Source organism: Pristis pectinata, chromosome 8, assembly GCF_009764475.1.
Source record: "Pristis pectinata isolate sPriPec2 chromosome 8, sPriPec2.1.pri, whole genome shotgun sequence".
Lineage (NCBI taxonomy): Eukaryota > Metazoa > Chordata > Chondrichthyes > Rhinopristiformes > Pristidae > Pristis > Pristis pectinata.
This window is the reverse complement of record NC_067412.1, coordinates 6,585,467-6,598,562: the sequence shown is the minus strand read 5'-3', so window position 1 is coordinate 6,598,562 and position 13,096 is coordinate 6,585,467. Positions and strand designations below refer to the sequence as shown.

General features: G+C 39.8%; 1 protein-coding gene across 1 annotated transcript in view; it reads right to left on the bottom strand.

Moving 5' to 3' along the window:
- Positions 1-13,096, bottom strand: part of LOC127573455 (dynein axonemal assembly factor 5) — a 93,600-nt gene that overhangs the window by 37,563 nt on the left and 42,941 nt on the right. The window contains exons 5-7 of the mRNA XM_052021696.1: positions 12,133-12,365; positions 9,893-10,105; positions 2,383-2,526 (exon numbers count right to left, since the gene is read on the bottom strand). Coding sequence (XP_051877656.1) covers positions 2,383-2,526; positions 9,893-10,105; positions 12,133-12,365 — 590 coding nt within the window. The remainder of the gene's footprint in view (positions 1-2,382; positions 2,527-9,892; positions 10,106-12,132; positions 12,366-13,096) is intronic.

The window sequence follows — 13,096 nt, the reverse complement described above, 5'->3', positions numbered from 1 at the left end:
GCAAGGTGCTTTGGAATGGCCTGAAAGCAGTGCATGAGGCACTACATGTGTGTAATTTCTTTATCTTTGCAAGAACTTTTAGTAACAAGAAATGCCAAGGAGGCCAACCAAGTTGATCCGATTGTACAGGCAAGCCCCACCTAACATCTTTTTCACCGTATTCATCAACTCCTTCTCCATCCCGAAACTCCTGATTCCAATAGCATCCCCTTATTAATTTATACTTACAACAGTGACTACACATTAAAAGTACTTCATTAGCTGCACAGCACTTTGAGACATCCGGAGGCTGTCAAAGGCGTGACATAAAAACAAGTTCCTCCTTTGTTTATTATTTAGTAGCCTGATCCTCCTTTGGGTATCATATTGCAGCTGATTTCCTTCTTTAGGCCTAAATACTCATCAGTGGGAACAAATGGCCTGAGTCAGTTTTGTCAATTCCTTTCATAAGCTTGAAAAGTTCTATTAGATCACCTGGAAGTTTCCTACATTATGATGAAGTCAATGAGACCAAAGTAAATTGCTTAGACTGTCCTCGTAACTTAAGCTGCCAAGGCAAAATTCACTGTTTGCCTTTCAAAATCAGTAATATATTTCCAGCAATGAGTTAAGAATCACGACTGCTCATGATAGAGTCAGTTCAAAGCCTTCTGGACAGAAATTTCACCATCTCTAAATACGTACTCTATCCCTTGTTAATACAATCCACCATTTTGTTTGCCTTCTCTATTGTACCATAATACTCCTTTATTGGTCTACCAAAAATGAGATATCTTGCCCACGTGACATTATTTCATTTAAATTCCTATACAAATAATTTTACACTTATTCTTAAATAGCTACAAATGCCACCTATTTCCTTAGCATATTTTAAAAACATTCTTCCCAGTTGTGCCTTATCATTTGCCTCACATTGACATTTGCCAATTTGACAGCTGCACTTCCTGTAACCTTGCCCCGATAGCATCTTGCAGAGATATTTTGTTCTTAACTATTCTCCAGTCTTTGATTTCCCATGTTATGCAGTCTATTTTCTATTCAATGGTGCATTTCACCCATTTCATTGTTTTTTCCATTCATAGCTTATAAGTATTGCTAGCATTTTCCCCCATCTCCAACTTCCCAAGAGGTTGGTGGTGACCCAGCTTCTTGAAATGCTGTTGACCAAGCCTCCCCTCTATTGACTCTGTCTACACTTACTGTTCCCTTGGGAAAGCAGCCAACATAATCAAGGAGCGCTCCTACCCCAGACATTCTCTCTTCTCCCCCTTCTCTTCAGGCAGAAGATACAAAAGCTTGAGAGCACGTGCCACCAGGCTCAAGGACAGCTTCTATCCTGCTGTTATAAGACTCTTGAATGGACCTCTTGTACAATAAAGATGAACCCTTGATCTCTCAATCTACCTCGTCATGGCCCTTGCACTTTATTCGTCTACCTGCACTTTACTTTTCCTGTACCTGTAACACTATATACTGCATTCTTTTTTTCTCATCTTTTGTATTACCCCGATGTACTTAAGTATGGAATGATCTGTCTGGATGGAATGCAAACAAAAGCTTTTTGCTGTATCTTGGTACATGTGACAACAATAAACCAATTACCAAGATGTTGTCAGGTGGAGAGATTAAGAATTACTCACTGGAGCCATTACTTGGCAAACTGAGGCTTTGACAAAAGCTTTCTGAAAATTCAAATGCATTCAAAATGGATTTTGCCTATCCACCATACCAGAAATCTGGAACATGTTGCCCTGTTGGTCAAACATGATCCCTCATTCTCAAATCTATGTGATTATCCTTTAGCTAATTACACCAAGTACCATCAAGTTCAAATTCTAAGCAAAACTATATCATAGTGCTGGAGGACAGAAGTAATTACTACTCAGACATCACAGTACCAACAGCAACTTTAGTGCACCTTTGCTGACAAGGCCAATTATAGGGTCAGAACCAGGATGGATTAGAGATGGCAAGGACAAAGGTAGGGCTGAAATAATAAGGGAAAGAGAAAATAAATCAACGAAAAAGGTACATAGAAACACACTTTGCTACGGACCAGTGACCAAATTATTTCTGATGCAATCCATTTACAAGGATTATATTCCTTCATTGTACCTTGAATTACATTTAAAGACTTGGGATCAATTCAACCTATTCAACATTTCTTCCACTCAAAACCACTTCAACTCTCAGAAAGGCCAAACTCATTGCAAAAATGGAACTTCAGCTATAAATTAGCATGTACCCAAAATTAAAGCTGAAAGACAGTGAACCCATTCATTTAGGCTTTGAAATGGTTGGCTTTCAGAAGAAAAAAAATCAATCGCCAAATTACAGATGAACTTTATTTAACTAACTGATGTGGTTTGCACTTTATAATACCTTGTTTTTCAGTTCTTGGTCAGATGTCATAGACACGACTGTCACCAGCACTTTTAGCAGCGGCAGATTGATTTCACTGCATTGTTTCCCACATACTGTAATTAAGATCTGTACACACAGAAGCAGTTGTTCCAAATATTCCACCTATGCGTATCAGAAAGAAAACAAAAGAATCAATTAATGTCTTGCACTGAAAATGCACTTCCCATTTCACTCGCTCACTTTTGATTTGTATTTTACATATATGAATAGAGACCTGTGGGAATTAATAAGGCATTAATGGAAATTACAAATTTGTTCCAAATTTGATCCCGTAGCTATATTAAAACCTTTTACATCATTCTGAACCTACATGTGTTTTCGATATATTAAAACTGCTAAGATTGTTCTGGTGGGAACAGAAGCAAAGGGTGCACTTCAAGGGTAATACTGGAAATTACACACACACCCCACAGGTCATCAGCTGCTTCATACACATCAACTACCTGCTAAGAGAAGTTGCAGACACATGATAAAATTTCAAACCAGTTTCCAGGTACAAGTATTGTTAACTGGTAAATGTTTTTAGTAATAGCTGACATTGACAGATATAGTTTTCTACACTACCATCTTTGGATCTTTAATTTTACCCATATTACGCTGTGTACTTGGAACCCTTCATTTCCATTTATTTGATTGCTAGTTTTATGAAACTGCCAAAAGATTATTGCTAAACTGAAAGAGGGATTTAATATGTGTGACCTCAATATGTCCTAAAGCACCACTCCTTTTGTAAAAAGACAATATTTTTCCTCTCTCATCTTGTTTACACAAAAGCCACAAATCTATTTTCTCATACTATTTTCTCGTAGGTTGTCATTAATGCAACAGATTTCAAAGACGTGGATCCAGTTTCATTCAGCTGGGTTGCCAGGTGCAAAATTTGGCTAAGAACATGAGTAAAAGCCTCCATACAAGGAGCTGAATACTTTTTGAAAGGAGTGAATTTCCTTCTATGACAAAGGGCCTCAACTGGCCATTTTACTGATTATCATGTGTTTTTTTTCAGCAACCGCTATTAACACCTGTCTGCGATCTGTGGAAAGAACTTGCATCCAGGTTAAATCTATACATATTGTTTGGTAGAGAGGAAATTTTGCCTCTGCATCTCATAAGGTGAAACAAATGTCATTGGGCAGTTAACTTGCTTCCCTTCAACGGTCTTCATCAATGTGTTCATAAACTGCAAAATTTATAATATGAAGCATTTTAGACACATCCCAGTGGCCAATCAGAAGGTGAAAAATGGAGGGGAAAAAAGCATATTAGGACATTTAATCAGCACCAGCTATCCCTTCTGTAATGGTGACACCAAATTGTTTCCCGTGCATGGTGCCAATAGACAAAGTCAATTTGCGTTTATCATCATGTGCACAAGTACGGTGAGGGACAGGTACAATAAAAAATTCGCTTGCGGCAGCATCACGAAAGAATCCTAAGTGGCACCAAAGCATAGAAGTAGTGGGTAGATTTGGAAGGAAGGAGGGCTTTGTGAACAGCAGCCCCAAAGAGATTAAAGAGTAGTGAAATTTGGATCAAACTATACCAGGTGCAAGCACACTTCATGGAAGGCTGCATTCAGGATAGCAGAACTGATTGTAGGAAGACTTGAATGAGAACATTCCAATGGTTGCAAGACATGGAAGAAAGGAAGATGTCATATTGTGGTAGCATATCTTAAATAGTCTAATGATAATTAGTTAAAATACATATCCAACCATTGCAGGGCAAGGGGCACTGCAATAGTCCAATTAAGGAAGAGAGTATATGGATCCTGACTGACAGATATTAAAGTTCATTATCTTGCACATTATGCACACTGATTAACCACTGATCCAGAAAAATGTGCTGTTCTGAGATGCAAGTCATGCCATGCACATACATTTGCTGGTGCTCTTCAAATTCAGTTGTACATTACGTAAAGGTTATTGGCCAAGCCGCCCATGATCAGCAGGATGAATGGCTACTTGATTAAACTATTTCAGAAACCGTGAACACCTATCAATCTTATCTCAGTAAAATAGTGCACCTTCGAAAGCGGCTGGGTGGGATGGGTTGGAGTGAGAAATAGGTTTAGTTAATTAAGCAGGTTAAAACAGTGAAAGCCATGATGGAATGGCAAGTCAAAACAAAAGACCAAAGTTGTAAAGTTAACAGAAACACACTTAACATTGGAATGGCAACATTACTGTAATAAGGAGTAAATTTCAATGTTGTGGTACACAGCTGAATTTCTACAGTTCTCAGAATCATCAATGTTCGAAAGGTTAAGGTACAAACTAGAAATGAAAATAAGCAAAGATTTTACTATCTTTCAGGAGTTATATATGGATAATATTTTTTCTTACTTCATCAAGGCATTATTTGTGTTAGAATTACTCTCGCAGAATGTTCCAATCTCCTCACTGACAGTCCATGCCTGGTTGGTAAAGTGATGACAACTTGTTCCAAACAGGGCTTCCAGAAACCACTAATGGTGTCCCAGTTTTCCCTTTGCTTTGCTTGCAGAAACCAAATAAACATTCTCATGTCACTTTAACATTTGAAAGAATAAATTATAGGAAACTAAGCTTGTTTATTACAATGAGTTGCCACGTTTCGACCGAATTGTGTCAAGTTTTCTTGCAGACCTTCACTTTAAGTGATTCAGCACTTAACATCAATTAAAGTACTGCCCATTCTAAAGAGATAGAGATACATACAATGTTTCAAATGCAAGTATATTGGTCTGCAGTACACAGGAGACAAATTCCTCAATATCTTAAGGTTCAAATGTCACTGGGTTGTACAAACTCAGAAGGTTATTTGGAAATCATCAATAAAATGTACAGAAAGCAATGCTCACATTTTAATTTTGATCTTCAGGTTGTCTATACTTTTTAGTCTGTACATTCGTGGTAACACTTAAAAAGGTACCACCAAACAGTTGTGCACAACAGTGGAGGAAATTTGTGTCACTATTTTGAGGCAGTAACGTCCATTGTAACATACGTTTAAAATGGGGAGAATTACTTCCTTTGAATAAATCCATCATTAATTGTCAGCTAGGAAATATATTAGGAATATCCTCTCTTGGCTCTCACTACCCTACTGCCACACAGAACCTGATGTTTTACTAGGGTGCTTATTATCTGCAAAGCAGTTCGACTGCAAAATTTATGCATGCCATCAGTTATTTTTGTCTCAGTGTCACAAGTCCTTCATTAGGTCTAGCTTTCAAAAATCTCAATATATATAGAAAAGCTCGCTTGACAGGAAATACACCCCGTGTTTCATTTTATAGTTAATTGTACTGCTAGCTAATGTAAATTGGTCAGGTCTTCTTCGTAGGTGAAAAGCCTTATATATGGTATGCATGCTTTATTCGCATGGATGTCCTTTATCAAACAAAAGGCTAAGCAGCTTTCATGGGAAAAGTCTGAACAGTTTTTTTTCCAAATGAAATGACAAGAAATGTGTGCATTAAATTATGTTGGCAAGTCATTGATTGGAACACCGATTCCTGAAAAAAGGCTCAGATCAATTGGCCCCATCAAGAGAATGCTAGATCACAAGAAGGTGTTGTGTACTGGGGAGATCTTGCCTGACAAACCTGTTGGAATTCTTTGAGGAAGTAACGGGCAGGATAGACAAAAGAGAGTCAGTGGATGTTTACTTGGATTTTCAGAAGGCCTTTGACAAGGTGCTGCACATGAGGCGGCTAAACAAGATAGGAGAGTAGTGGGAGCATCTAGGACCAGAAGCCACAGCCTCAGAATAAAAGGACGTCCCTTCAGAAGAGAGCTGAGGAGGAATTTCTTTAGCCAGAAGGTGGTGAATCTGTGGAATTCATTGCCACAGACGGCTGTGGAGGACAAGTCATTGGGTATATTTAAAGCGGAGGTTGATAGGTTCTTGATTAGTAAGAGTATCAAAGATTACAAGGAGAAGACAGGAGAATGTGGTTGAGAGGGAATAATCAATCAGCCATGATCGAATGGCAGAACAGACTCGATGGGCCAAATGCCCTAATTCTGCTCCTGTCTTATGGTCGCTAAAGTTCAAAAAAGTCTGGACAAAGAAGTAGATTGCAATGTAGATTTTAGGATGCTTGCAAAGTTCAGTTACTATTTCTATAGATGACTGGGAAACAAATGCAAAATGCCACTCTGGTTGCTCTGATCAGCTTGGAGATACAGAAAGGAGCGACAAGGTGGACTGGACCAAATTTTGTTCTGACTGATGCCAAAGGAGTATTGAAAGCTGTATTCAGAGCAATGCTTGTGTTTGGGACACCCGACTTGTGAAGAAACAACTTCTCACACTTTGAAAGTACCACTCAAAGAATTCATCAATTCCAGCACCATGCTCCATAAAGAACGACCACGACACATTATATATGAACATCCACCCAAGGAATTACATATAATCAGAAATATCCTTGGATACATGTATAACAGAGAATGGTCGAACAATTCCATACTTGTAAAAATAACGAAAACGTAAAGAAAATGAAAACAGAACATGGTGGAAATACTCAGCAAGGCAGGTAGAATCTATGATAGCAAATGCAGATATTTCCAAAATATTCGATTGATAAAATATGCAAATCTATCATAGGTGTCACCACAGTATTAAACGTGTCATTTCATTCGCTTAAATATTTACAATGCATCAGCAAGACAATTTTTTTCCCCGTAAATATTCCCTGAGAAATATGTCCAAAAGGTTCCAGTACCTTAGTGTTCTGTGGCAAGAGGACCATTGCCCACAGAACACTTGTCGCTGACACAGCTTCAGTTAGTCCTTCTGCCCATAGTCCTACACCTTGGATTGTGCCACTCTGCAACATTCCTTGCACTGGAAAGCCATTAAGTTTCAGGCAGAACAAAGTGAGATTAATCATCTTCCAGCAATAATTGCTATTTGCCTTAGTTTCTGTCCCTGATAGGAAGCACCCTTCCCAACAGCAAAATAAAGTCTGGTGATGATGGAACAATTTGTCAAAAGACATTGACCATCTGCTCGGTGAACCATTCAACCGAATCCACCGTCTACTTTACCTGCAAAGACTCGAGGACATTTCAAGCCTGATTGGCTTGTGGTCAAAAGATGGTCTTCTGTACAAACTTTTCTTTGAAGGACAGGTAGTATGGCATGATCCAAATGAAAGCAGCATTCTGGGACAATGTGACAAGATCCATCCTTCACAACACTGGGGATAATTAGAACCATAGCATATAATGACATTAAGCAATGAGGTGTGTCCACAAGTTCTGACCTCTTCTCTCTTTCCCACTTTTGCTTGCAGATGAAAGTGATGATGCTCTTCCTTATATATTCTGGCTAGCCACGTCTAGGTTCCTAGTGCTGCACATTTTCAGCAGTCTTGGGCCAATCCAGTCAGAGCCAGACACTCAGCTGGCAAGCTATCACTTCTGAGACAGGAATGGATACATCTTGTCCAGATTTCCTAGGCGGGCAAGACTTTCCCGTTGACACTTGGCAGGCTGCCACTCTGTGGCAGAGGGCAGCCTGCCAAGTGTCAATGGTAAAGTCATCTAACTCAGCACAGAAGGATTTGCAGATCCTTAAAACGATGACCAGTGAACTCAATCTATGAACCTTTTGGAAGAAACACCATATTTTACTCTGCTCCACAAAGCAGAAGGTGATCTTGAAGGGCTCTGAGACAGAGTGAGAGGCTTGCTGATCCTTCTCCACTTGGAGCTCCTCTCCAAAATCTTCCAGCAGAAGAATTTAAATATTTTTTATGAAATTGATGTACTTCCTTTCAACTCTCCATCTTTCTGAACATCTTAGAGGATGAAGAACCTCTTGGTTTGCCTTGATTGCTTCCTACCAGTACACAGGGGAACCCAAGGCGGGGTTTCCACAGTTCTCCAATCTGCCTCTAGTCCTCATGCAGGGCTTCGACCTGAAATGTTGACAATTCCTTTCCACTGTGACAGAAGCTGCTCATCCCACTGAATTCCTCCAGCAGATTGTTTGTTTTTCCAATCTGCTCAATTCTTTTTAAGTTCTTTAGTGTTTTCTGGGCTCATCAGTTGCTTGTAACACTTCCATATCCCCATGTCAGCCTTCTAGTATTCCTGTCGGTGTTAGACAGCCAGCTGGAAGCCATGGTCAGAGAAGACGGCCAGTATGACATCTGTAGATTTGACTGTGAACATTGGGACACAAACAGAAGTCTATCGGGGACCAGACTCATCAGGTGCATTGCCATGGTGCTACATTTGCAGGGAAGATGAAGGCGCTGCATGGCTTGGCACCTTTTACCGTTTCAAACTTGGAGACGGGGTGCCCAACTTGTTGTTGGCTCTGATGAATCCTCCAGCTGCATGAATGATGCAGTTGAAGTCACCATACAGAACCAGTGGTTGCTAGAAAACTCCTGAAAAGACCACCACACTGACAGTTGCTGATATGCAGCAAGTCACACCCCTGCAAAAACAGCAGGTCAGCCTAGACTTTAAACTGGATCATATAGTGCTTTTAACACTGTGCCCGTTAATGGATGTAACCTTTAATGTAGATATTGGCTCTAAACTCTCAACATAACAGTCAGTTACTCTGTCTCATAAAGTACTTAAAATACTATAGTTGCCCAATGGCCGAGTTCCACTGTGGTGAGGGAACAACCTGCTTGCTTCTTGACCTCATGTGTCTCGTCCTTCTGACTTGTCGTCAGTGTTACTGGTTCCAATTCCCAAAGATGGAATATGTTGGATGCTGTGCTAAGATTCAGAGAAGACTTTGGTGCTCTGAGCTCACAGAGCCAAGGTGCACTAGACTTTGCTTTCCTTGCATGTTCTTGGCTGGTATGTCTTTCATTTCGCCGCTTCTTTTGCTGATATTACTGACTTGTTTCTATTGCTCTGTCACCAGATGAGGAGCAGCTGCTGATGTCTGACTGGAATATTTGCCACTTCTTCCGATTCATCTCAGAGTTGTGAGCAGCCTTACAAATTTAATGTTTCAGATGAATGAGGTTTCATCAGGACTGGGGAAAGTTAAAGATAAAACAAGTGTTAAAGCAGGCAGTGGAAGGAGGTAAAAAAATATGAGCTGCGTGGGCAGGAGTGATGTGACAAAGAGGCAGATGATGGTGCAAAGCAAAAGGGGATGTTAATGCGACATATAATGAGACAAGAGCTGAAACAAAAGTACAAGCTATAATTGAGACCAGTAGAATCAGTCAAGGGTGCTTCTGTTCTTCCCTCCCCTCCTCACTTTCACTGCCTCTGTACTTGTAGAAAACCCATTAAATCTGTAATTCTTTCCATTTTTGATGGAAGATCATCAACCTTAAACATGACTTCTTTCCCCACAGATTCTGCCTGACCTGCTGAGCATTTCTAGCATTTTCTACTTCAGATTTCCAACATCTGCATTGTTCAGTTTTTTTTATTATGAATACAGTTTTGAGAAGGATATTTAGGTGACAAACCTCTGTTTTGTTTATATTTACCTTTGCAGATACTTGACATGTATCAGGAAGTGCTAGAGTTGCTCCAATTCTGATCAGATGTGGATGTAGTGCTTCTGCTGAGCTGCCTCTTATCACTGCAGCCAAGACTATAAGATGAGCAGTACAAGCAGATTTCTCAAGCGCTGTCACAATCAACTTCAAAGAGGCCTCAGGTTCCACAAAGGTTCCAATCAGCTCTGCTGCTTTCACAGACTAAAAATTACAGAGGTATCAGGAAGTCAAGAGTTGCATTTTTAAAGCTGGAGTATTTTAAACATACTCCTATCTACAATAAATGTTACAAAATCATTCTGAGAAGCTAATAATCTTCAACATTTGACTAAAACTAAATCCTTACAATATGGCAATGGATAAGAGGAAAGATATTAGGATGACAATGATACTGTAGTCCAAAGATATGTCTTTCAAACTGCATTGCTAATCAATTATTCTGTTGGTAGGAGCTAGTATTACTAGTATAGAATTTATACTGTTTTGGATGAGAAAAATAATTGCAATCCGATCACAGTTCCTTCAATGAATTCACAATACTTTGAAAAATAGTGTATTCAGGTGTGTTAAAATAATTCTCAAAAGTATGCAAAATAACCTGAAAGAAGATTAAAGTTATGATCATTTATACATTTTTCCCTATATACTCATGACTGAATGGCCAGATTCTGCTCTGACTCCATCTACTAGTTTGCAGATAATACCACTGCAGTAGGCCTTATCTCAAATAATGATGAGTCAGAGTATAGGAAGGAGATAGAGAGCTTAGTGACATGGTGTCATGATAACAACCTTTCCCTCAATGTCAGCAAAACAAAAGAGCTGGTCATTGACTTCAGGAAAGGGGGCGGTGCACATGCATCTGCCCACATCAATGGTGCTGAGGTCGAGAGGGTTGAGAGCTTCAAGTTCCTAGGATTGAACATCACCAACAGCCAGTCCTGGTCCAACCATGTAGACGCCACGGCCAACAAAGCTCACCAGCACCACTACTTCCTGAGGAGGCTAAAGAAATTTGGCATGTCCCCTTTGACACTCTCCAACTTTTATCAATGCACCATAGAAAGCATCCTATCTGGATGCATCACAGCTTGGTACGGCAACTGCTCTGCCCAACACTGCAAGAAACTGCAGAGTGTTGTGGACATAGCCCAGTACATTACAGAAACCAGCCTCCCCTCCATGGACTCCATCTATACCTCTCGCTGCCTTGGGAATGCAGCCAGCATAATCAAAGACCCCACCCACCCGGGTCATTCTCTCTTCTCCCCTCTCCCATGAGGCGGAAGATACAGCAGCCTGAGGGCACATACCACCAGGCTCAAGGACTGCTTCTATCTCACTGTGATAAGACTATTGAACAGTTCCCTTGTATGATGAGATACCCTGTACTACCTCAATGCACCTTGTAATGAATTGATCTGTACGAACGGTATGCAAGACAAGATTTTCACTGTACCTCAGTACAAGTGACAATAATAAACCAATACCAATTAAAACAATAAATGGCTTTTCCCAACAAAAGAGAAAAGCATCAACTAATTTGCCTGGCTATCAAACTCTTTTCAACACTACCTAGCTGCTTCTATTCTCACCAACTGGCATAAAAAGAACATCTTCAATTGAAGCTACTTTGAATGTATGTGATTAACTCTCCTTCACCTGTGGCAGGAATATATGCAGGTAGAAATCAATGCATCTTTTTTAATTGTAGGATTTCCCAATCTGATTTGGGATAGGCTTGGGAGGTTGGACAACCCTCAAAATCAATCTAGTCTCAGGCCAAGGTTCCCAAACATTTCTTTGTGTACCCAGTTTCAGGTTTATCAACACCCACTAACACTTACTCTGTAGCTGTGATACTTTACTCTGTACTGTATTGTTTTTCCCTGTACTACATCAATGCACTGTATACTACCTCAATGTACTCTGTACTAACCCAATGTAACTGCACTGTGTAATGAATTGTCTTGCATACCGATCGTACAGGTCAAGTTTTTCACTGTAGCTCGGTACAAGTGACAATAATAAACCAATACCAATATGGTTTGTATTTTAACTATTTAAATACCAATCTGCCCAGCACTTCCTCCCCACTTCAACAATTTGCTCACTCACAGCTTAGAAACTTAATGTATTACCAAACAAAGATAAGAAGCTTTGAGGCTTCAACACGAGTTGCTCATTGGCACCAACTGAAGTATTGCTCATGGGTGACAGATACATACGTTTTGAACCACAGCTTTCTCTTCATCTGAACATGATCGATACAAGGTACTGAGCAGCAACTGCATGTGCTGAGTGATATGATCCTCAGCATGGAACAGCAGCACAATCAGCAGTTGAGATGCTTTAACCCGGGTTGCAGGAACCCAGTCAGTAATGTCTCGACTAACGGCCGGCAAAATTTTGAACAGGTTCCGAAACACCAACTCCCGGCACCCAAGTCCAGGACGTTCCACTGAAAGCAAAAGAAAAAAAACTTCTCTAAGTATCATTTACAGATTGCTAATTCCAAGGGTAAAAATAACTTATGCTGTGAATGGAATTATATGGAATAAGTATAAAAAAAATCAAGGTCACCATCCTCAAACAAGGCAACAGTTATATTCAACAGTTGTAGCAATTTAATTTAAAAAAATCAGAAATGCAACTTTGATATAACCAACAGATGTAATAAAATGAAGTATTCAATTCATGTTCATATACAATTAGCAGTGAGAAGAAACTACTCTAAACACAGGATGTGTCTGATGTTACAGCGCAGCTTCAGTGGTCAGCTGGGTGTAGAGAATAGAACATGTTGGAAAAATTCAGGAGCTCAGAAAGCAACAAGGCAATGGGGACAGGCAGAAAACTTAATGGATAGGAGGGGGATAATTTCCATTATGGCCCGGCCATCAATCATCACTCAACCAATGACAGAAAAAGCACAGGATCTCGTCATTTATTTCACTGGTGTTTGCTTGATCTTGCTGTGGCTAAATTGGCCAGTATGTTTTGACTGCACATCAAAAGTACTTTATTAATTGTTGAAAACTTAGTGGGGTTCATCTAATAATGCAGGTTATTCTATTTATAAAAATGAATCTACAATAGAAAGCTTCAAAGCAGACACCTGGATTTATTTCAGGTGCACATCAACCCTACAATTTTTTGTTGGGTCTTGAAATTGCAGGGCGCATGTGCCCA